This window comes from Balaenoptera physalus (genome assembly GCF_965194825.1).
Source record: "Balaenoptera physalus genome assembly, chromosome: 15".
Lineage (NCBI taxonomy): Eukaryota > Metazoa > Chordata > Mammalia > Artiodactyla > Balaenopteridae > Balaenoptera > Balaenoptera physalus.
Genome location: NC_138894.1, coordinates 39,948,227 through 39,970,146, shown reverse-complemented (window position 1 = coordinate 39,970,146; position 21,920 = coordinate 39,948,227). Strand labels below are relative to the sequence as shown.

The following is a 21,920-nucleotide window of genomic DNA, read 5'->3' as shown; positions in this document are numbered from 1 at the left end:
ACGGGCTTAGCTGCTGCACAGCATGCGGGATCTTCCCGGACCAGGTTTCGAACCCGTGTCCCCTGCATTGGCAGGCGGATTCTTAACCACTGTGCCACCAGAAGCCCCGAGAAACATGTACTGAATAACCTTGTAAAGACTACACCAAGAGGGCTTCCCTGGTGGCGCAGTGGTTGAGAATCTGCCTGCTAATGCAGGGGACACGAGTTCGAGCCCTGGTCTGGGAAAATCCCACATGCCGCGGAGCAACTGGGCCCGTGAGCCACAACTACTGAGCCTGCGCGTCTGGAGCCTGTGCCCCGCAACGGGAGGGGCCGCGATAGTGAGAGGCCCGCGCACCGCGATGAAGAGTGGCCCCCGCTTGCCGCAACTAGAGAAAGCCCTCGCACGAAACGAAGACCCAACACAGCTAAAAATAAATAAATAAAGTAGCTATTAAAAAAAAAAAAAAAGACTACCCCAAGAATAAAGCCTTATGGTGTTGTCAATAGAAGCTATTGCGTAGTTTTTCAACATGAAGATTAATTTAAAAGTTTTAAAGTCTTCTGTAAAATTCATCTTCTACAAAAGTAATGACTGTATTTCCAATGGTACCCCAAATAAGAAATCAAAACCACCAGGGGGCGCAGATAAAACCTTCACAAGCAGCTCCAAAAAACCGCCTAATTTTATAACCACCTTGTGATTAGACTAGCAGTCTAATATTTATATTCTGCACAGAATACTTTAACAGAACAAAGCAAAGAAAGCTCCCTATTAATACTGAAAGAGAATCAAAAGGCATATTATGAAAAATGGACATTTGTGCTGTGTCTTTCCTTACAAATGAAAAACTTTCATCCACTTTAAAAGGTCTAGATTCTAGAGGTATATCATTAATTTTCTAATGCAAGAGGCAACACATGCTTTTGGTGTTTCTAGATTAAAATTATTACACACTTAAAAAATTATTAATTATCAAATATACATAGCTACACATCAGCACCAATAAAAGAATTATCAAGTTGTAATCAAAACGCTAAAAAGAAATTTTAAACCAACTTTGGGAAATAGCTGATATTCCAAAACCGCATTATTAAATATATAGTTCTACAGGTTCTGACAAACGTATACACCTACGTAAGCAGCACTGCAATCAAGACAAAAGAAGCACATCTCTATCATCCCAAGACGATTCCTCGGGTCCTTTCCAGTCAATCACAAACACACCGCACCCCCTCCCCACCACAACCCTAGGCAACCACTGTTCTGCTTTCTGTAACTAAATTCTGTCTAGAATTTCACATAAATGGGATCATAGATACGTACTCTTGTGTCCATCTTCCTTTTCTCATTAAGTTTTTGACATTAATCCAAGTTGTTTCATATGTCAGTAGTTTCTTCCTTTTTATGGCACAGTAGTATATATATATAGTCCATTGTATGGTATACTACAATCACTTTATGCATTCATCTGTTAACAGACATTCCTATTGTTTCCTGTTTGGGACTATGAGGAATAAAGATTCTAAGAATATTATACTTAAGTCTTTTTGTAAACAGATGTTTTCCTGGAATTGCTGGGTCATAGGGTAAGCATACATTTGACTTTAAGAAACTGTTAAAAAGTTTTCCAAAGTGGTGTACCATTTTACACTCCCACTGGCAATACCTGAGAATTCCAGGAGCTCTACCTCCTTGCCAACTCGTGAAATTGTGAGTCTTTCTAAGTTTAGCCACTCTGCTGGGTGGCAGCAGTATGCGATTATAGTTTTAACCTGCATTTCTTTGAGGATTAATTATCTTGAGCATCTTTTTCATGTGATTATTGGCAGCTGATATATCTTCATTTAAGTGACTTCAAATATTTTACCCTTTTAAAAGGTGGGCTGTCTTTAAAAAGTTGTGTGATTCTCTCTTTATACTGATTGGTGCAAGTCCTTTGTCAGGTGTAGGCATTTCAAGTATCTTCTCCCAGCGTATAAGCTGCCTTTAAGGAGCAAAAACCTTCAATTTTGATGAAACCCATTTTTTTCTTTTATGATTCATGTTTTACAAATAAACTAAAAATCCTTGCCTATGCTGGTCATGAAGATTTTCTCTGATGTTTTCTTCTAGAAGTTCCATAGTTGTGGCTTTTACGTTTAAATTTATGACCCATGTTTTTTGTACATAAGTAAGGGTAAACTTTTATTCCAGCTATTTTGTTCAAAAGGCTCCCCCCCTTACAATGGTATCTTTGATGTTTTTGTCAAAAATCAATTAACTGTATAAAGTAACATGTTGTACACCTTAAATTTACATAATGTTACATGTCAAATATCCAATTAAAAAAAATTTTTTAAATCAATCAATGGACTGCCCTGGTGGTGCAGTGGTTAAGAATCCGCCTGCCAATGCAGGGGACACGGGTTCAAGCCCTGGTCCGGGAAGATCCCACAAGCTGTGGAGCAACTAAGCACATGCGCCACAGCTACTGAGCCTGCGCTCTAGAGCCCGTGTGCCACAGCTACTGAAGCCCGCGCGCCTAGGGTCCGTGCTCCGCAACAAGAGAAGAAGCCACCGCAATGAGAAGCCTGTGCACTGCAACGAAGAATAGCCCCCGCTCGCGACAACGAAGGCCCAACGCAGCCAAAAATAAATAATTAAATTAAAAAAAAATTTTTTTTAAAAAGTATACCTGAATAAAAGACTTGTTATTTAAAAAAAAATCAATCGAATACACACACATGGGTTTATACCCTCTACTCTGTTCCACTGATTTATTTATCTTATGCCAATACCACAGTTTTATGTTTTAGTCTTTAAACCAGGGAACACTGTCCTCACACTTTGTTGTTCTTTTTCAAAATTTTGCCAGCTCTTCTAAGACCTGGGTTTTCCCATATAGAATTAACAATTATTTGGTAATTTTTATTAAAACCCTGCTGAAAATGATTGGGATTGTCTTGAATCTACAGATCAATCTGGGTAGAACTGATACCTTAACAGTATCCAAGTCTTCCAATCTATGAATATGGTACCTCCCTCCATTTACTTAGGTCTTTTTAAGTTTCTCTCAGTGATGTTTCATAGTTCGGTGTATAGATCTTACATATATTTGGTTAAATTTACACTTGAATATCCCAATGTTTTTATTCTATTATAAATGGTATTTTTGTCAATTTCATTTTTTTTCAATTGTTCACCGCTGCTATAGAGAGATTCCACTGCTTTTTGTATATTGCCCTTGTATCCTACAATCTTGCTAATAAGTTCACTTCTTATTTCTAGGAACAGGATTTACTACATACACAACCATGTCATCTGAGAATAAAGACAACTTTACTCCTTCCCTTCCAATCTGAATGTATTACATTTCCTCTACTGGACTTAACGTACTGGCTAGAACTTCTAGTACAATTTTGACTACAATTGGTCAGAGTGAAAAACTACTTTTTTCCCCATGGAAAGCATTCAGTCTTTCATCATTAAATAAGTATGATGTTAGCTATAGGTTTTTGGTAGGTGCCCTTTATCAGGTTGATATAGTTCCCTTCTATTCCTAATTTGCCAAAACTATTTATCATGAATGGCTACTGAACTCTGTCAAACAAATACTTTGCTACAACTATTGAGATGTTTTTTCTCTTTTATTACGTCAATATAGTGAATTACATTAATTGATATTTCTAGATAAAATCATACTCCTGGGATAAACTCCACTTGACCATGCTTTATTGTCCTTTTTACATATTGCTGGATTTGACTTACAAATATTTAAGGATTTTTACACATATGTTCATGGTGAATACTGGTCTACAGTTTTCTGTCTTTGGTATTGCTATCAGTATAACACTAGCTTCTATTTTTTGAAGGATTCTTTATGTTTTTCCATTAAATGTCTGCTAGAATTTACCAGTAAAGCCATCTGGGCCCTGGAGTTTTCTTTGTGAGAAAGAATTCAATTTCATTAATAGATATAATGCTATTAAGATTTTCTATTTCCTTTTGAGTCAGTTTTAGGAACAGGCATACCTTGAAGATATCGCAGGTTTGGTTCTAGACCACTGCAAAATAGCAAGTCACATGAATTTTTTGGTTTCCCAATGTGTATAAAAGTTATGTTTACACTATACTGTAGTCTATTACGTATGCAACAGCATTGTCTAAAAAAAAAATGTACATACCTTAATTTAAAGGGTAAATTAAATTATGCTAAATTTAATAAATTATGCTAAAAATGCTAACTACCATCTGAGCCTTCAGCAAGTCGTAACAGAAACATCAAAGATCACTGATCACAGATCACCATAACAAATATGATAACAAGAGTGAAAAAGTTTGAAATATCGCGAGAATTACCAAAATGTGACAAACAGCCGCAAAGTGAGCAAGTGCTGCTGGAACAATGGTATCAATACACTTGCTTTATACAGGGTTGCCACAAACCTCCAGTTTGTTTAAAAATTTAAAAAAAGCCAAAAGATAAAAAACAGTTATCTGTGAAGCACGATAAAATGAAGTACAATGAAAAGAGGTCTGCCTGTATTCGTTTTTTCAAGGAATTTGTCTTGTTTCATCCAACGTGTAGAACTTATTTGGAATAGAACTGTTTATAAAATTCCCTAGTTATTCTTTTAACATCTGTAGGATCTGTAAGTGATTTCAGTTGTTTCGTTACTAATGTTGTTAACTGTGTTTTCTTTCTTTCTTCTAGAATGCTCCTTCAAAATGTGAATGCTATGTACCACTAACTTCCTCCTACCTTATGTAAAAGATAAAGTCAAAAATGATTCACCACCTCAAAACTCACAAAGGCAAATGAATATTGTCCAAAGATGTCACAGAAGAAGCTACACTCTTCATCCTAAAAATACATTCTTAGAATTGTCTTCAAAGCTCACTGAGTTTCAGAAGAAAATCTGTAATAGAAAAGCCTTGTAATGTAAAAAGTTGGAAGAAAGCTTGGAGATGAAAAACTCCAGATGAGGCTAAAGACCCAGAGAGTTATGTAAGTTGCTCAGTCTGTAAAGCTTGATGGCAAAAGCTGGGTGACGGGATTCCTTGAAATACTTTCCGATCTAATTTCTTTCCTTGTTAGTTACATCAGAAGAGTCAACATAGAAGGTTAGGCTAAGAGATACTAAACACTGTTGTTCCTCAACCTGCACTCTTGGGCCAAGTATGGAGAAAAGGGAGAAAATATAAGAATATTTCCACTTCAGGTAGATAAAAATCAAACAACATATTTTTAAGATGTTCTCCTACTGGTGTGCTACTGGTTTTCCTGCTGAAGGTGTTTGTCTTGCTGTTGTTCTTCTCCTTTTGGTTTATTTACATTGTGGTTCAAATGAGAATATGCAATAAGCATACATTTATAAGATCATAAAAACACATCTTCAAGTTTTCTCACTAAGTTATTAATAACCCTGGCTTGAAAGCCACACTCTTTTTTTCTTTTAACCTAAGTATACTGCGTAGGTCAGTAACACATCTTAAGCAAAAGACGTGGCTCTCAAAGAGTTCCACTGTTTTTGTACGTCAAATCCAACCCTAACCCATTATATCACATTCTCCAAGCTTTTCTTTTATCTTTTCCTATGATATGCTGCAGTTAAACATACTAGTTGACTTTTCTTTAGCTTTGTATCAGTCCCCACCACCAACTCCCCCCCAAATATGGTATTTTCACAAAAGCATGCATATTCAAGAGTCTTCTTTTACTTTCAGCACCGTTTAGTCAAAAGACTTATTTATGGCTTCTCGAGAGTTCAATCTGGTTTATCGCCAAGAATGTAATACTGCATCCCCAGTCTCTGCTTTTTTTTCTTACTGCCTTGCCTTTTACCTTAACATTACAAAATTCTAGCATACAATTTATATAATGACTTTTACTTTCTTCTTGATGACATTTTCCACAGACAATTCTGGCTTCTTGCTCTAATTTGAACCACCTGCTTTCCAGGTCCCTGGCATAGTTGTTATACCGGGATCTTCACTGGTGTCTTAAGAGATTTCGTTTCTTGGATCTTGTTTCATCTTTTTCCTCTAACTTCTCCTTCATTTTTCTGGGTACATATTCAAGAACGTATGAAAGGTAAATTTCCCAAGTCCTTATATTTCTGGAAATGTCTTTAATTTGGCCTCTCACCTGAGTAATCATTTGGTTGCTATCAAATTCTAGATTTAGGAACTCAGAACGAACTTTGAATTAGCCACCCTATTGCTTTCTAATATCTATTGCTGTTGCTAAGAAATCCAATGCCAGTAGACTCTTATTCTTTTTGAGGCCAACCTTTTCCCTGTCTAGCAGCTTTTAGGGTTTTCTTTTTGCTCTTGGACTTTTAAAACTACAAAAGAGGTTGACACCAAATGGAGATCTTTTTTCATCTAAACTTCCCGAGTATCAGAATGCTCTTTCAATCAGAAGATACGATTTTTTAGGTGAAGAAAATTTTCTCCTACTATTTCACTGATTATTTTTGCTTTTATTTCATGTAATATAACTTTTGAGATGTCTTTTAGACAGATGCTATTACACTCTGTATTTGTTCTCCAAGTTCCTTTTTTCTTGCATATTTTTCCACCTCTTTTGCTCTAACATTCTGAGGGAGATCCAAGAATTTATACTTTTGCTAAATGGCTAGCTAGGCTTTCTTAAACCAGCTGAAGTAACTGTCTTCTACATACCAGCTACAAAATTACTCAATTTTGTGGTAGACTATGAAATTACTACATGCCATGGACTTCACTGCTGAAACTACAAATTTGTTAAGTGCTACCATGATGCCAAAATTTGACAGTATGGATAAAGAAAACAGAGCTAGCACTTCACTTTTCTTAAGACTACTCATCTAAAAACCTGAAATATTTAGAATATAGTAAATAATCCAGGCATTGTTTTTTAAAAACGTACTGTGATGGCAAAACAAGGTAGCAACTTCAAGCCTAGGCGTTCAAGTTTGTGCACTATACTTCATTACTCAGCAATAAAGCTTTACTGAAAGAAAACAGAATATAAGTAATTCTCAGTGGACTAGGTGAAATAAATTAGAGTTCAGGATCACTAATTGCTAAGTAAATGATAAATCATGGCTGGTAGATTAAAAAGCATGAATTATTTGATACATTTATGAAGATTTAAATCTAAAGTAACAAGTGTACAAGTCAATTTCAAAGTTAGTGACATAAAGTTTTTATGGATATTAAAAGTTTCCTCCAAAGATTTCTGAGATGATAAATAAAGATTTGGGAGTAAACCAGAAATTACTCTTTAGAACACACAACACTGAAAAATTAAAGTGAACTGGAGGGCGGGAGGCGCTGGCGGGACGTGGGCCTGCAAAACCATGAGCAAAGCGGGTTCTGGCCCTCGACGGTGGGCGCGAGTGTCCCGCCTGCTCTCCTTCAGCGCGACCCATCGGCTCCACAGGAGGCAATTATGAAGCCCCTTGACCATAAGAATCTGGATCTGGATGTGCCGTATTTTGCAGATGTCGTTAGACGACAGAAAATGTAGCTGTTTATATCTGGGAAGACCTTCAGGAATTTCTTCCTGTGGGAGTTCTTCATAAAGTAAAAGTATATGAAACTGACAATAATATTGCAGTCTATAAAAGAGAACTCTTGGAGGTTAGTACTATAGAATGATTTAATTTCTTTCCACATTTGAGGAAGATCTTTATCCCCTTGGACATTTAAGAAGTCATCACATAATTGTTACATCTCTGAATTGTGTTCTGGAGCACTTGATTTACTGGAATCACTGTTAAGACCTGTTTTAAACTCAAATCTATCTTAAAACCAAACTGTAATGTATTCTGAGTATCATTTAAAGAGTGTTTCACCTATAGATTAAAATCATTTCAGCAACAACAAAAAAAATTAAAGTGAGTTAAGCTAGTACATATAAGAAAGGAAACAAAAGAATGCAGAAATGAAGGAGGAAATCAAATTAACTTTAGATTAACCTTTTCTGTGAAAAAGTTTTCTGTTTTCAAAACAAAGAAAAACCCTAGTCTAAGCAAAGAATATGAACATGTAAACCTCGCTGAGACAACTGATTGTGAGCAGGAATTAACAGCACAAATTGAAGTCAATATCTCTATGTTTTCAAGTCACTTGTAAGTATTTAAACCAGAAACAAAACTGACTGAATATGAGATTGTTTACTCAAAATGAGAGCAGTGTCCTAATGGCTAAAGGTGTCTTCAAGGTTTCTACAGACAGTTCATTATGCAAAGGGAAACGTTCCTTCAGAGGCTGCCAAGCTCCTCTTGGGTCACCTTCTAACGAAAGAAAATTGAGAAAGCTCTTCAGATAAAAGACTGTTTTAGTCTTTCATCTACATTCAATCTACAAAATAGACCCTCTGTTCACCAATTTTATCAAAATTATTCAGAATTATACTGGTTTTATCAACAGTAAAAACATATTAGTTGAATCTGACTTTCCACTCACACTTCGTCCCGTGCTCCAATCTAGCCCTCTGCTGAACTATCTAACCTAGTATCTTGCACTCAGCCACTTTTCCAAATTATCATGCCAAGTTACAACCACAGTCTCAACTTTGAGCGAATCACCCCAACAGAGTATACATTTCCTACTCCAGACAGGTCAGCCAACAGACAGAAACAAAGTCACAATGGCCTAGAATAATTTAACTCAACAAAAAGCAAACACTCAATTAAGAGACAAAAAAAAAAAAAAAAAAATCAGAGAATACCTAACTATGTCTTAGACAAGTCCAGTTTTGCCTAAAATCGTTCACATAGACAAACATAACATTAATCTTGTAAGAGTTACTATAAGAGAGGCTGTACAGTATTGTGATTAAAAATATAACTCTAGAGCATGACTGCTTGAGATCAAATCATGGCTTTGTTACTCTACCTGCTGCTGTGTGATCTTAGGCCAGTTATTGATGCCTGTTTTCTCATCTATACAATGGGGAAAGTAACAATATCTCTTTCATGAGGCTGCTGTGAGGATTAAGAAGGTAAATAAATGTATGTGAAATGCTTAGAACAGTGCCTGGCATGTGCTAATGCCATGTAAGTACTTGTTAATATTTATGAAAACAAATGGGGTGATTGGTAACTACTGGGTTTTTCTAAAGATACAGCCTTTAAAATTATCCAACTAGTTGTCTCCACAGTCCAGCTCTGAGCTCTTACTAGCTTATTCAGTCAACAGATACTTACTCAGTATCTGCTCTATGCCAGGCATCGCACTTCCACTTCCACTGTCAATACCTCAATTCTTTTACGGGTGAAAATGAGCTCAACCGCCTCTTATTATTAAGGCTTGCTGTGCTGCATGCCATACTTAACTATAATTAAATAATTACTTCTCCTTGATATTACTCTTAGTTATTTCCCGCCTCCTTTTTCCACTCATTAAAAAAAAAAAAAAAAAACTTTATAAAGGAAACTTTCAAACACATACAAAGGTTGAGAGACTCATATAATGAATCCCACATATCTATCACCCAGTTTCAACCACTGACACATTAGAAATCTTATTTATACACCCACTTCAATTATTTTAGAGCGAATCCCAGACGTACCATGTCCTTGTAACTGTTCAATATTTATCATCTATCTCTAAGGTATTCTTTTAAACCACAATATTATTACAACTAAAACATTAATTATTAATAATTAATTCCTTGATATTAAATAATCAGTGCTCAAATTTTCCCAAATAGCACAAATTATTTTACAGGTTTTTTCACTCCATCAGATTTAGCAACTAGGCAATGTGCCAATAAAATGAAGGTGACCATGGGAATTCCCTGGCGGTCCAGTGGTGAGGACTGTGTGTTCTCACTGCCGAGGGCCCAGGTTCGATCCCTGGTCGGGGAACTAAGATCCCACAAGCCACACGGTGTGGCCAAAAGATAAATAAATAAATAAAACAAAATAAATAAATACAATGAAGGTGACCTTAATAATAACAGTTTCAGCAAAGTAGTAGGAGATGAAAGCCAGATTTGAGCAGGCAGAAATAAGGAAATGGAGATCACTGTATATGCTCAGGCAAAGCTCAAATATGAGAAAGAAAGGAGAAGAACTGGGAGGTACACGCAGGATCAGGACCAAAGGGGAGTTGATTATGTTTGTAAACTGAAGAAAAATGAAGAAGCTGAGACACAGGTAAAAACAAAGAGAAACTAAAAACGTAAGGTCCTAGAGATGAGAGGGGATGAGATCAAAAGCATAAGTGCCAAGGCTGACCTTGAATAAGAGAGGTATAACCTAAACTCTGATATTGAAAGGAAGGAGTTATTAAGCATGAGTACAAAAATGGGGAAATTTCTGTGTGTGGCAGGCAGCGGGTGATGGGGTGGGGAGGTAATGAGGCTAACACTTAAAAATGTTCTCGGTTTTCTTCAGCATTAGGAGACGAAAATCACTGATTAAAAGTAGGGCACTGGAAAGAATTATGCAAGGGGGTTAGATAAAATATTGAAGATCTGGATGGAATTTAAGGAAACTGAAAGGGACAAATGACCAGACAGGTGAAAGAATTAATCAGTATTCAAATCTTATGTAGATTTCAAAAAAACAATTTCAAACAGCACCCCTTCCATGAAGCTCTTCTTAATTTTCTTAACCAAAGGTAATTTTCCCTCCTTGGAACCTTTGCTTTTATTGCTCATAATGGTTTGTTTCCACTGTAAAAATTAATGCATTTCTTCTCTTTTTCCCAGTAGCTAGACTGTAAGCATTCTGTGGGTACTTATCTCTGTGTCACAGGGTTAAAAACAGTACTTTACAGCATACAATTTAGCATCTTACTACCTTTTTTAAAAATAGCATAATTTAAATACTAAAAGAACAAAAGAGACAGTAACTACTAAAGAGGTGAGAGGACTACTGAAGGCCTCACAGAGAACACAGACCTGAGCTAGGTCTGGAAGGGAAGAGAAGGCACAACTTGAACAGGGGAAGTGTAAAAAGTAAAGTGCCTCAAGGATTGGTTTTAACATTTTAAACACGGTAACAGCTGTTTACAAATAACACTAAGCTCTCCCATTAATAAAGAAGTTTTGCAAATGAGCAAAAAAAGACTTACTACAATGTGTGGGTGGGGAAAAAAGTGGTGGTTTTAATGTGAATAAGTTCAAATTCATCCAAATCATGTATAAAGTATATTATATTCTAGTGAACCAATTAGAAAATAGAGGAAAACTACATTTTTACTGGATGACAGAAGAATTCAGACAGATTCATACCTAGTTGAACAATCACTGACAAGTACAGATCTTTAGTGACAAGGCTCAAGTTTCATCAAAGCACAGATGAAGTCATAAGAAAGAAGACTTACTAAGTTCTGAACATAAAACTGAAAGAGATAGCTTTTAACAGTGTATGAAATCTATTTCAAATACTTACTATTTAAAAAAACTTGGCTTTCACCATCCTGGATGTACCGAAGGGAACATCCATCTTGCCTTTTGCCCTGGGACATTTTTCTCTGCAATCAGGTAAATGACCCTCAGTCCCAGATTTTAAAGGAGTGCAGAAGGTAAGAACCTGGGACGTCTTGCCCCCTTAGGACCTCTGTTCCCTGACCAAGGAACAAAAACTAACCTCCTAGTACCTCATACTTACTTTTCAGAGCTGTACTCCCAACAGCCTACCCCAACTCTATTTGCAGCCTGAATCCTAGCTAATTACAGGCTTCTACACCTCCTTCTTGCCCACTAGCAACGGGAGGAAAACACCACAGGCTCAAGCTGAACAGTAAGTGGCAAGGCACAATTCTGAGCAGGACTCTTTCAATTCTAAAGAAACTATACAACTGACATGTCAATTATGGCACAGACAAGAATTATAGATCTAGATAACACTCGGAGCACTAGTCTGTAAGTACTCTATCTTGACCACATTTCAGAGGTCAAACAAAAACAGCCATAGACAATGTGAGCTAATAAGCATGGCTGTGTTCCAATAAAACTTTATTAAAAAAACTGTCGGTAGGCAGTAGTTTACCAACCTCTGGTCTAGAGAGTCGTAATTAGATTTGGTTTTGGTCAATTCTAACAATACACTGGATACAACATTTTATCTTCATGTTTAAAACAGAAATACACACCTACATATGATCAAAATTATATAAGAAATTCATAAAGGAAAGCCTGGGAGGAAACAGTAAAATAAAATGTAAATAGTAGTAGGGATGGCCAAACTATGGGTCATTGGTCATAGAGTATCACCATAAAAAAAAAGTTTAAAATAAAATGGATTAATAAACAAGTAATTTAAGCTTATGGTAACTGCTCTAAAGAAAATAAACAGGGTACTGCCCATGTTAGAGAGAATCTGAAGAGAGCAGAGAAAGAGAAAACATCTCCAAAGAGGGGACATTTTATAGGGGACATTTATGCTGAGATCTGAAAGACGATGAAGTCGCTCAAGAAAAGAGCTGATGGAAGAGCATTTATCCAGAGCTCATAAGCAAGCAAAGGTGTTGATGAGAATGAAAGAAACTGACAAGTGTTCTGGGAAAAGAAGGGAGACTAATGAAACAATGAGCAATGGGGAAATGGTTTTAATGAGACAAAAAAGAAGAGACATCTCATTGCAAAGTAAGATGCCTCCAAACAAGGCAGGACCAGCTTCATCAAACAGGGACGGCAGAAAGGGCAAGGAAGGTTCAGAAGAGTTTGGGAATTCTGGGACCTCAGGATGGTATCTAAATTTACCAGTGTCCGCATTCCAATTCTCATGATCTCCCCTCTTCCCCAATCATTGTACTTCCACACAAGAGACCTTTTGATTTTTATTTAAGCTCCCTGGTCCTCTGATCCTTGAATCAAGAATTTCTAAGATTGTCATTTTCTTTCTTTATCTTCTCCAGTATAGTCAGAAATAGCCAGTCCACCCACACCTCTTATACTCCTCATCCTCCCCAGAAATGTCTTGTACGATATAGCCCCTTAGTCTACCAGTTTTGCCTTCAATAAGCACTTTATTTTACATAACCAGAAGTTAAGTAAGTGAACTGTTTACTTGAAGCTTTGTTAATCTGAAAAACTTCAGTTGGGTTAAGCCACTGAGATTTGAGGGTCAATTTGTAATTACAACATAGTGCAGACACTAATAATAAAGAGGTCTATAAAAAAATCTTTTCCTATTCTGGTAACTCAGAAAGACTCTAAGTCAAATTCACTGCCATTTAAAATGGTTAAGGGCTAACTTTGCTATATAAATTTATAGAGGCGTAAGATTTACATACATACATACATATATAGAATGTGAAAATAAAAGAAGTTCTTGATAAGAATATTTGACTTACAGTGTGAGCACATTTCCAAAGGATAACTTGCCTCATTTCCCTGGAGGAAAAAAATAATAATAATTAGTCACAAAATTGGCACAAATGTCTTTAAAAGATTGAACTTAAATATTCTGAGTCACAAAACATTGGGAAATAAGCCATAAACGAATGTGTCTACATCTATAAATATTTTTTGATAAAAAAATTATACAGTATGATAGAAAGAGCTCTTGCATCAAACAGGCCTGAGTTGTGGCCTTGTCACTTAAGACTTATGCAAAGATTTGATTAAAATTTATTTTAAATATTTTTAGCACCCTAAACATACTGTATATCAAACTTTAACACACTACACACTGTCAGTGCTCTAACTTGTCTTGCTGGATGAACTCATTTTTGGGTAGAGCTCAGAATAAACCTTCTCCTGCCATTTCTATTTAATTGAAGAGTTTACTGAGACTGCAAAGCTGTTAAGAAAACAAAAATCCTTTCATACCTGCATTGAAACAGAATTTTCTGTACGCTATGCAACAAAAATAAGAAAAATATTAATAGGAAGGTAGGTCCAATGGAAGACAGCCAGCCACTTGAACTCCAAATTTTTCTTTTCATGAGAAGTCTTATCTCATGGATAAACTCCAATATAATTCACCTGAACTCCTAATTTACAAGAAGTTTACTTAAAGAAAAAAGTGCTCTAGAAAAACTACAGACCTGACCCAATGCCTACATTTTAAAATTCTTGATGACTGGGTCCAGGGAGGTCAAGCTGGTGAAAGATCACACCATTTGATTAGCAATGGAACCAGAAATAGTTCTAAATCTAAAACTGTAAAAATTCCAAGTATAACAGACTCACACGAAGTAAAAATCATGAAGAAAATCTTTTTAAAAGTCTACAGAATTTAAAGTAATACAAATTGAATTTTTAAAGTTCAACAATAAATTGAGTATACCATGCATCCTATATCCCATCTATCTAATCTTGACCCTGTCTAGCAGCAAGTGTACAATGGGATTAACATGTAAATATTGATATTTGAATATACCTATGTATCCTAAGAAGTTATTGAGCGCAGCCTGAAATAAGAAGTACCATTTCAGTGTGGCTGGCTAGCTTTTAAACTCTTAAAAGTATCTCTTATTCTGAGTAAACTTAAGGTCTGAGAAAAGTTTATCAGTAAATTAGCATCTTTAGTTCTTATCTTTGCTGACAGTAATTAGTCTTTTCCTTGAAAATTATAGCAGATAATTTAACTGGTTAATCTAGTTTTAGATCACTTTAAACATCAAATATATATTAAAATAGAGACAGGAATAGCAAACATTAATAAAAATGACATTATTAATTAGCAGAGATGGAGTTCTATTTATTTTGCACCTTACTTAATTGACCTTAAGATTCTTACCATGATTCCTATCTTTTACTGTCTCACATATTCTTTCATGTCTAAATTTTTTAAATACCCTTTAAAAAATATTATTCCAGTCTACCTTACAATTAAGTATGTTTCTTATGAGGCTCTCAAAAAAGTATAACGATCCCTAGATTGTCACTGTGAGGTTTGTTTGTTTGTTTTTTAATAATGTTGTAATTGTTTCATAAGTGAGGGCAAAAGGGTTATGCGGTACTTTCAGGGAGGACTTTGAAACCAGGTCCTTGTTTCTTCAGCCCACTGACCTTTACAGTGTTATCAATTCTTTATAAATGATACCATCCATCCTCTACCTGTATCACTCCCTGCTAGCTAACATCCACAAGACCCAAGGACCAATCTGGCTAGGGCTTTAGGGCTTTTCCGTCAACAATGAATGCCTCATCTCTCTCCTAAACTTATTTCAACCTTAACCTGTCTAATTTTATACCCAGAAAAGATATCTTTCAAATATTAAGGTAAAATGTTTTTCCCAGATAACCAAAAACTAAAAAAATTAGGCTGTAATACACATGCACTATAAGAATGTCAGAAGAAAATTCTTCAGGCAGAAGAAAAATGATACTAGATGGAAATCTGGATCTAGACCAAGGGATGAAGATTACCAGAAATGGTAAATATGTAGGTAAATATAAAAGACATTTTCCTCATTTTAAAATATCTTTAAAATATAATCGACTATTTAACACAAACATAACAAACTGTAAGGTATATAATGTGTAGAAGTAAAAGGTTTGACAAAAACAGCACAAATGTAAGACAGAAATATTGATATATTTGTCAAGATCTTACAATGTGAGGGAAACATTACAACATTATTTGAAAGTAGAGCATGATGTTGAAGATGCATATTGTAAACCCTAGAGCAATCCATACTAATAAAAAAATAAAAATGAATCATAAAAATACTCAATCCAAAGAAAGGCAGATAAATAGGAGGCAAGGATCAAAAATCCAATGAGAAAAAAAATACAAAGTAACTAGCAAGATGGTAGATTTAAATCCAAGCATTTTGAGAATTATATTAATTATGTTCAATGTAAATGGTCTAATAACTCCAATTCAAAGAAGATACAACTATATACTATCTACACGAAGTCTACTTTACAGATAGGCTGAAACTAAAAAGACAGGAGGAGATATACCACACAAGTAATAATCAAAAGAAAGATACAGTGGCTAGGAATACTGGACAATGTAGAATTCAGAACAAGGAATATTACCAGGGATAAAGAGGACTATCACATAACCTTAAAAGAGTCAATTCATTAGGAAGATGTAACAATCCTAAATATATTGTGATATATAATGAGAAATATCCTTGGGTCCTCATTCATTTCTAGCACAAGAGCTCCTTAGAATGTCTCAAGTGAGCTATAAAGATTTCTTTTGTTATGTTAATGAGGTGACTATGGGAAAGGACTAAAGGTAGGGGTTGGTGGCCAGGAGAACCAATCATGTGATTAGAGGTTGGACCTTCCAGTCCCACCTTCCAATCTCTAGGGAAGAGAGATAGGCTGGGGGTTAAACCATTCGCCAATGATTTAAGCTGGGCTGGAGATTGAGCTCAACCACCACTGGTAAGTGATTTAATCAATCATGCCTATCTAATGAAGCCTCCAGAAAAACCAAAAGGATGGGTTGGAGGGCTTCTCGGTTGGGGGGCATGTGGAGATGCAGGGAGACTGGAGCACCTGGAGAGAGCATGGAAGCTCCACACCCCTTCCCATGTACCTTGCCCTAGACATCTCTTCCATCTGGCTGTTCCTGAGTTACATCCTTTTATAATATGTCAGTGATCTAGGAAGTAAAATGTTTCTCTGAGTTCTGAGTGGCACTAGCAAATTACTCAAACTCAAGGTGGGGGTTGTTGGAACCTCCAATCTATAACCGGTTGGTCAGAACTTCAGGTAACAACCTGGACTTGCAATTTGCATCTAAAGGAGGGGGGGAGGGGGCAGTCTTGTAGGACTGAGCCCTTAACCCGCGGAAGCTGATGCTATCTCTATATAGTGTCAGAATTGAGTTGAATTGTAGGACACCCAGCTGCTATCTGAGAAGTCTGTGGATGTGTAGGGCAAAATACATTGTAACTGGGTCCCAGAACCCTTTCATATATAGTTATCCCTAAGTATCTACAGGGGATGGGTTCCAGGACCCTGGCAGATACCCAAATCCATGGATTCACTTGGATCATGTAGTATCGATACTACAGTATTTATTGAAAAAAATCCCTGTGTTAGTGGACTCACACAGTTCAAACATCTGTTGCTCAAGGGCCAACTGTATATACTTAATAACAGGGCTTCAAAATTAAATGTGTCAAGTACAGAGAACTGAAAGTTAAATAGATAGTCATATTTGGAGATTTTAACATTTCTCTCACAGTAAATAACAGAAAATAAGTAGACCAAAGGAAAAAATAAGTTGTGGAAAATCAGAACAACACACTATCAACCAAGATGTCCTAAAACAACAAAATATTCTTTTCTACTGAACACGAACATTCACGAAGACAGACATTATTCTGAGCCTCAAAAAAAGTCTCAATAAACTTTAAAGGTTTGAAATCATACAGAATATATTTTTTCATTACAATGGAATTAAGCAAGAGAGGTATTTAGAAACATCCAAATATTTGAAAATGAACAACACAATTCTAAATAACCCATGAGTCACAGAAGAAATGATGAGAGAAATCAGAAAATATTTTGAACAGAGTAAAAACTGAAGCTATCAGAATTTAAAGAATGCAGGTTAAGCAGTCCTTTGAGGAAAACGCTACTACAAGGGAAGTCCAAAACACAATGATCTGTTCCCACTTTAAAAAGCTAGAAAAAGAATAAATTAAACCCAAGGCAAAGGGAGAAAGAGAAAAAAAGCAGAAATTAATGAACTAGAAAATGGACAAACAGAAAGAAAACTCAGTAAAACCAAAACTCATTTTTTGGAAAAGGTCAATAACTAACACCCCAGGCAAATCACTAGAGATTCTACAGACATTAAAAGAAAAATAAATGGATATTTTTTAAAAGTATGAAAATAAATTTTATAACTTAGATGAAATGGACAAGTTTCTTGAAGAATCAAATCTACCAAAACTGACTCAAGAAAAAAATAAAGTTGAACAGCTCTATTGCTATTAAAATAAACTGAATTTGAGTTAAAAAAAAAAAAACACACAAAACCTTCTTAACAAAGAAAACTAAAGACTTGATGGCTTCACTGGTCAATTCTATCATATATTCAAAGTTTGAAAAACATACCAATCCTATACAAATTCATTCAGAAAGCAGAAGGGGAAGGAATAGTTCTTTTTTTTTTTTTTTTTTTTAAAGTGGGATGAATATCAGGAGTCCCACTTTTTTTTTTTTTTAATTGATTAATTTATTTATGGCTGTGTTGGGTCTCTGCTTCTGCGCGAGGGCTTTCTCTAGTTGTGGCAAGCGGAGGCCACTCTTCATCGCGGTGCGCGGGCCTCTCACTATCGCGGCCTCTCTTGTTGCGGAGCACAGGCTCCAGACGCGCAGGCTCAGTAGTTGTGGCTCACGGGCCCAGCTGCTCTGCGTCATGTGGGATCTTCCCAGACCAGGGCTCGAACCCGTGTCCCCTGCACTAGCAGGCAGATTCTCAACCACTGCGCCACCAGGGAAGCCCCAAGGAATAGTTCTTAAACTCATTTTATGAGGCCAGCTTACCCTGACAGCAAGATCAGACAGTGACATTACAAAAAAGAAAACTATACTCTAATATTTCTTCATGACCATGGATGGAAAAATCCTTAACAATATTTGATCAAATTAAATCCAGAAAAAAATTTTAAAGAATAAAAATCATGACCAACTGAGGATTATCCCAGTAATGCAAGGTTGGATTAATATTTAAAATTAACATGGTTCACTATACTAGCAGAATAAAAAATACCATACCTATGGTCATCTCAACAGATAGAATAAAACATCTGACAAATTTAAATACCCCTTCGCAACAAAACAAGAACAACTCAGTAAACTAAGAATCTTCCTCAGTCTATAAAGGCTATCTACAAAAAGCCTACAGCTAACATCATACTTAATATCGTGAAGGAATGCTTTCTCCCCAAGATCAGGAACAACATAAAGTTATCTGCACCAGTGCAATAAGGCAAGACAAAAGAAATAAAAGACATACAGATTGGAAAGAGGGAGTTAAACTGCCTTTACTTGCAAATGACATCATTGTACATGTAGACAAATCCTAGACAAACTACAAAAAAGCTATCCGAACTAATAAATGAATGAAACAAGGTCACAGAATACAAGGTCAATATATAAAATCCAACGTATTTCTACATTCTGCAAGCAATGAAAAATGAAATTAGGATCATGTTCACTTAGAAAATCATCAAAAATACAAAATATTTAGTAAAATATGTGCAAAGATTGTACAATGAAGACCATGAAACATAACTGAGAGAAATTCAAGATGATCTAAAAAAGCAGAAAGCTATATCATGTGCATAGATCAGAAGACTCATTAAGATGGCAATTCTTCCCATACTGATTAACAGATAAAAAACAATCCCAATTAAAATCTCAGTAAAATATTTTATAGAAGTCAATACACTGATTCTAAAATGTATATGGAAATGCAAAGGATATAAACAGCAAATAATTTGAAAAAGAAGAACAATGTTGAAGGACTTAAAACTTTCTGACTTTTAGAATTATTATAAATCTAAAGTCATCAACAGAGTGACAGTGGTATAAGAGTAGATATAAAGTTCAATGGAGCAGAATAAAATGAAAAAAAAAATACATAAACACACAGAGTCAAGTGATATCTGACAAAGATGTCCAGGTAATTCAATGGGGGAAAACCTCTGCACAAGTGATGCTAAAACAAATGGATAGCAGCATACAAAAGAAAAAAAAAAGAAAAAACCCCCAAAGATCTGAATAGATATATACAAAAGATATATACATAACAAATAAGCACATGAAAAGATATTTCACACCATTAGATGTTAGAGAAATGAAAATTTAAACTACAGTGCGATACCACTATATGTGCAACTAGTGTGTGTGCGTGTGTGTGTGTGTGTCTAAAATTTAAAAACAGAGATACCAAGTGTTACTGAAAATGTAGAACAAATGGTTGTGTGCTGTGCAGAATCCCAGGATGTCCTGAAATTTCCAGCCTCTGGTATATAAACATCTCCCAGTTATTCAAACACTAATCTAGGTACCGCTGCAAAGTGATTTTGTATATGTAATTAAGGTTCCAAAACAACTGACCTTAGGATAAGATTATTCAGGTGGATCTGTTCTAGTCATAAGAGTCTTTTAAAAAGAGAAAGGGGGGGCTTGCCGGGTGGCGCAGTGGTTGAGAATCTGCCTGCTAATGCAGGGGACACGGGTTCGAGCCCTGGCCTGGGAAGATCCCACATGCCGCGGAGCAACTAGACCCGTGAGCCACAACTGCTGAGCCTGCGCGTCTGGAGCTTGTGCTCCGCAACAAGAGAGGCCCGTGACAGTGAGAGGCCCGCGCACCGCGATGAAGAGTGGCCCCCGCTTGCCACAACTAGAGAAAGCCCTCGCACGAAACGAAGACCCAACACAGCTAAAAATAAATAAATAAATAAATAAATAGAGTAGCTATTAAAAAAAAGAGAAAGAGGAAGTCAGAGATTCAAAGCCTAAGAATTCAACACCAGGGAGATGGAGTGAGCCTCTAAGAGCTGAGAGTGGCCTCCAGCTGACAGTGAGCAAGGAAACAAAGATCTCAATCCTACAGCGGCAAAGAACTGAATTCTGCCAATAACATAAATAAGCTTGGAAACAGAATCTTCCTGAAAACCCCCAGATGAGAATTCAGTCTGGTGGATACCTGGATTTCAGCCCTGTGATCCCTGAAGACCCCATGCTAAATTTCTGACCTACAGAACTATGAAACAATAAATAGGTGCTGTTTTAAGCTACTAGGTTTTTGGTAATTTGTTACTCAGCAATAGAAAACTAACACCCAGACATACAGTACATGTAGCTAAAAGGAAAATGTTGACATATCAAGTCTCAACTAAAAATGAAACTCTTATACATTGCTGGTAGGAACTAAAATGAAAACATGGCCACACAAAGACTTGTACTCATATGTCCATAGAAGCTTTATTGTTAATAGCCTAAACAAGACACAACCTAAATGTCCATCAGCTGTCAAACAGATAATACTGCGGTGTATCCAAACAATGGAGTGCTACTCACTAATGAACAGGCAAAGACTACTGATACACATAACATAGATAATTCTCAAAAGTTATGTTAAAAGAACACAGATACAAAAGGTTACATGCAGCATGATTCCATTTATAAATCCTAGAAAAGGCAAACTATAGTTACTGAAAGATCAGGGGTTGCCACGGGTCGGAGGGTGAATGCAATGGGGTACCAAGTAACATTTGAGGGTAACAGAAATGTTCTACATCTTGATTGTGGTGATGCTTAAAAAACTATATACATTTATCAGGACACATTAATTGTACACATGAAATTGGTTAACTTTACTATATGGCAAGTTATACCTCAATAAAGCTGATTTTTAAAACTTAATAAGGAGTCCCAGGTATAATGGAATTGCTTCATAACACATAAATTTAAGTCTCTAGTTAAGATAAAAATCTTATCATTTCTTAAAAAATAATAATATAGTTTCCTGTCATGCTATTATTCTAAAACCATATGGGATCTTTATTTTTATAAGACACATATGCATTTCAAGATAGCAAATTATATATTTTTCAGATTATCTTGTAGTATCATGAGGAACCAGAAACTATTTATTAGTAATCTTGACCCTTATAATTTTTTTCATCCTTTATTTAGTCCCTTTCTCAGATTATAAAGTCCAGGATGGCAACAATCTCTTATTATCTTTTTACATCCCTAGCCAGATTTAACATTATCCTAAATTTACTGAAGGAAGAGTTTTACAGGTGCATGTAAAAATCTATATAACCTTAAGGAACTTGGTTTAAGTGGAATTTTAAGCATCAATGTGTTGAACAGTGAGCCTGTCACTTTGAGGAAAATAACTGACACATGAAACATGAAATATAGAAAACCTCAGCAAAGAAATAAAAGATATAAAAAAGAACCAAATAGCAATTTTAGAACTGAAAAACAATAATTGATACAGTAACACAGTGAGTAAACTCAACAGAATAGAGCTGACAGAGGAAAGAGTCAGTAAGCTGGCAGA

General features: G+C 35.9%; 1 protein-coding gene across 1 annotated transcript in view; it reads right to left on the bottom strand.

Annotated features, from left to right (window-relative positions):
• Positions 1-21,920, bottom strand: part of PPP3R1 (protein phosphatase 3 regulatory subunit B, alpha) — a 57,607-nt gene that overhangs the window by 14,313 nt on the left and 21,374 nt on the right. The window contains exon 2 of the mRNA XM_082426116.1: positions 13,267-13,306. Coding sequence (XP_082282242.1) covers positions 13,267-13,306 — 40 coding nt within the window. The remainder of the gene's footprint in view (positions 1-13,266; positions 13,307-21,920) is intronic.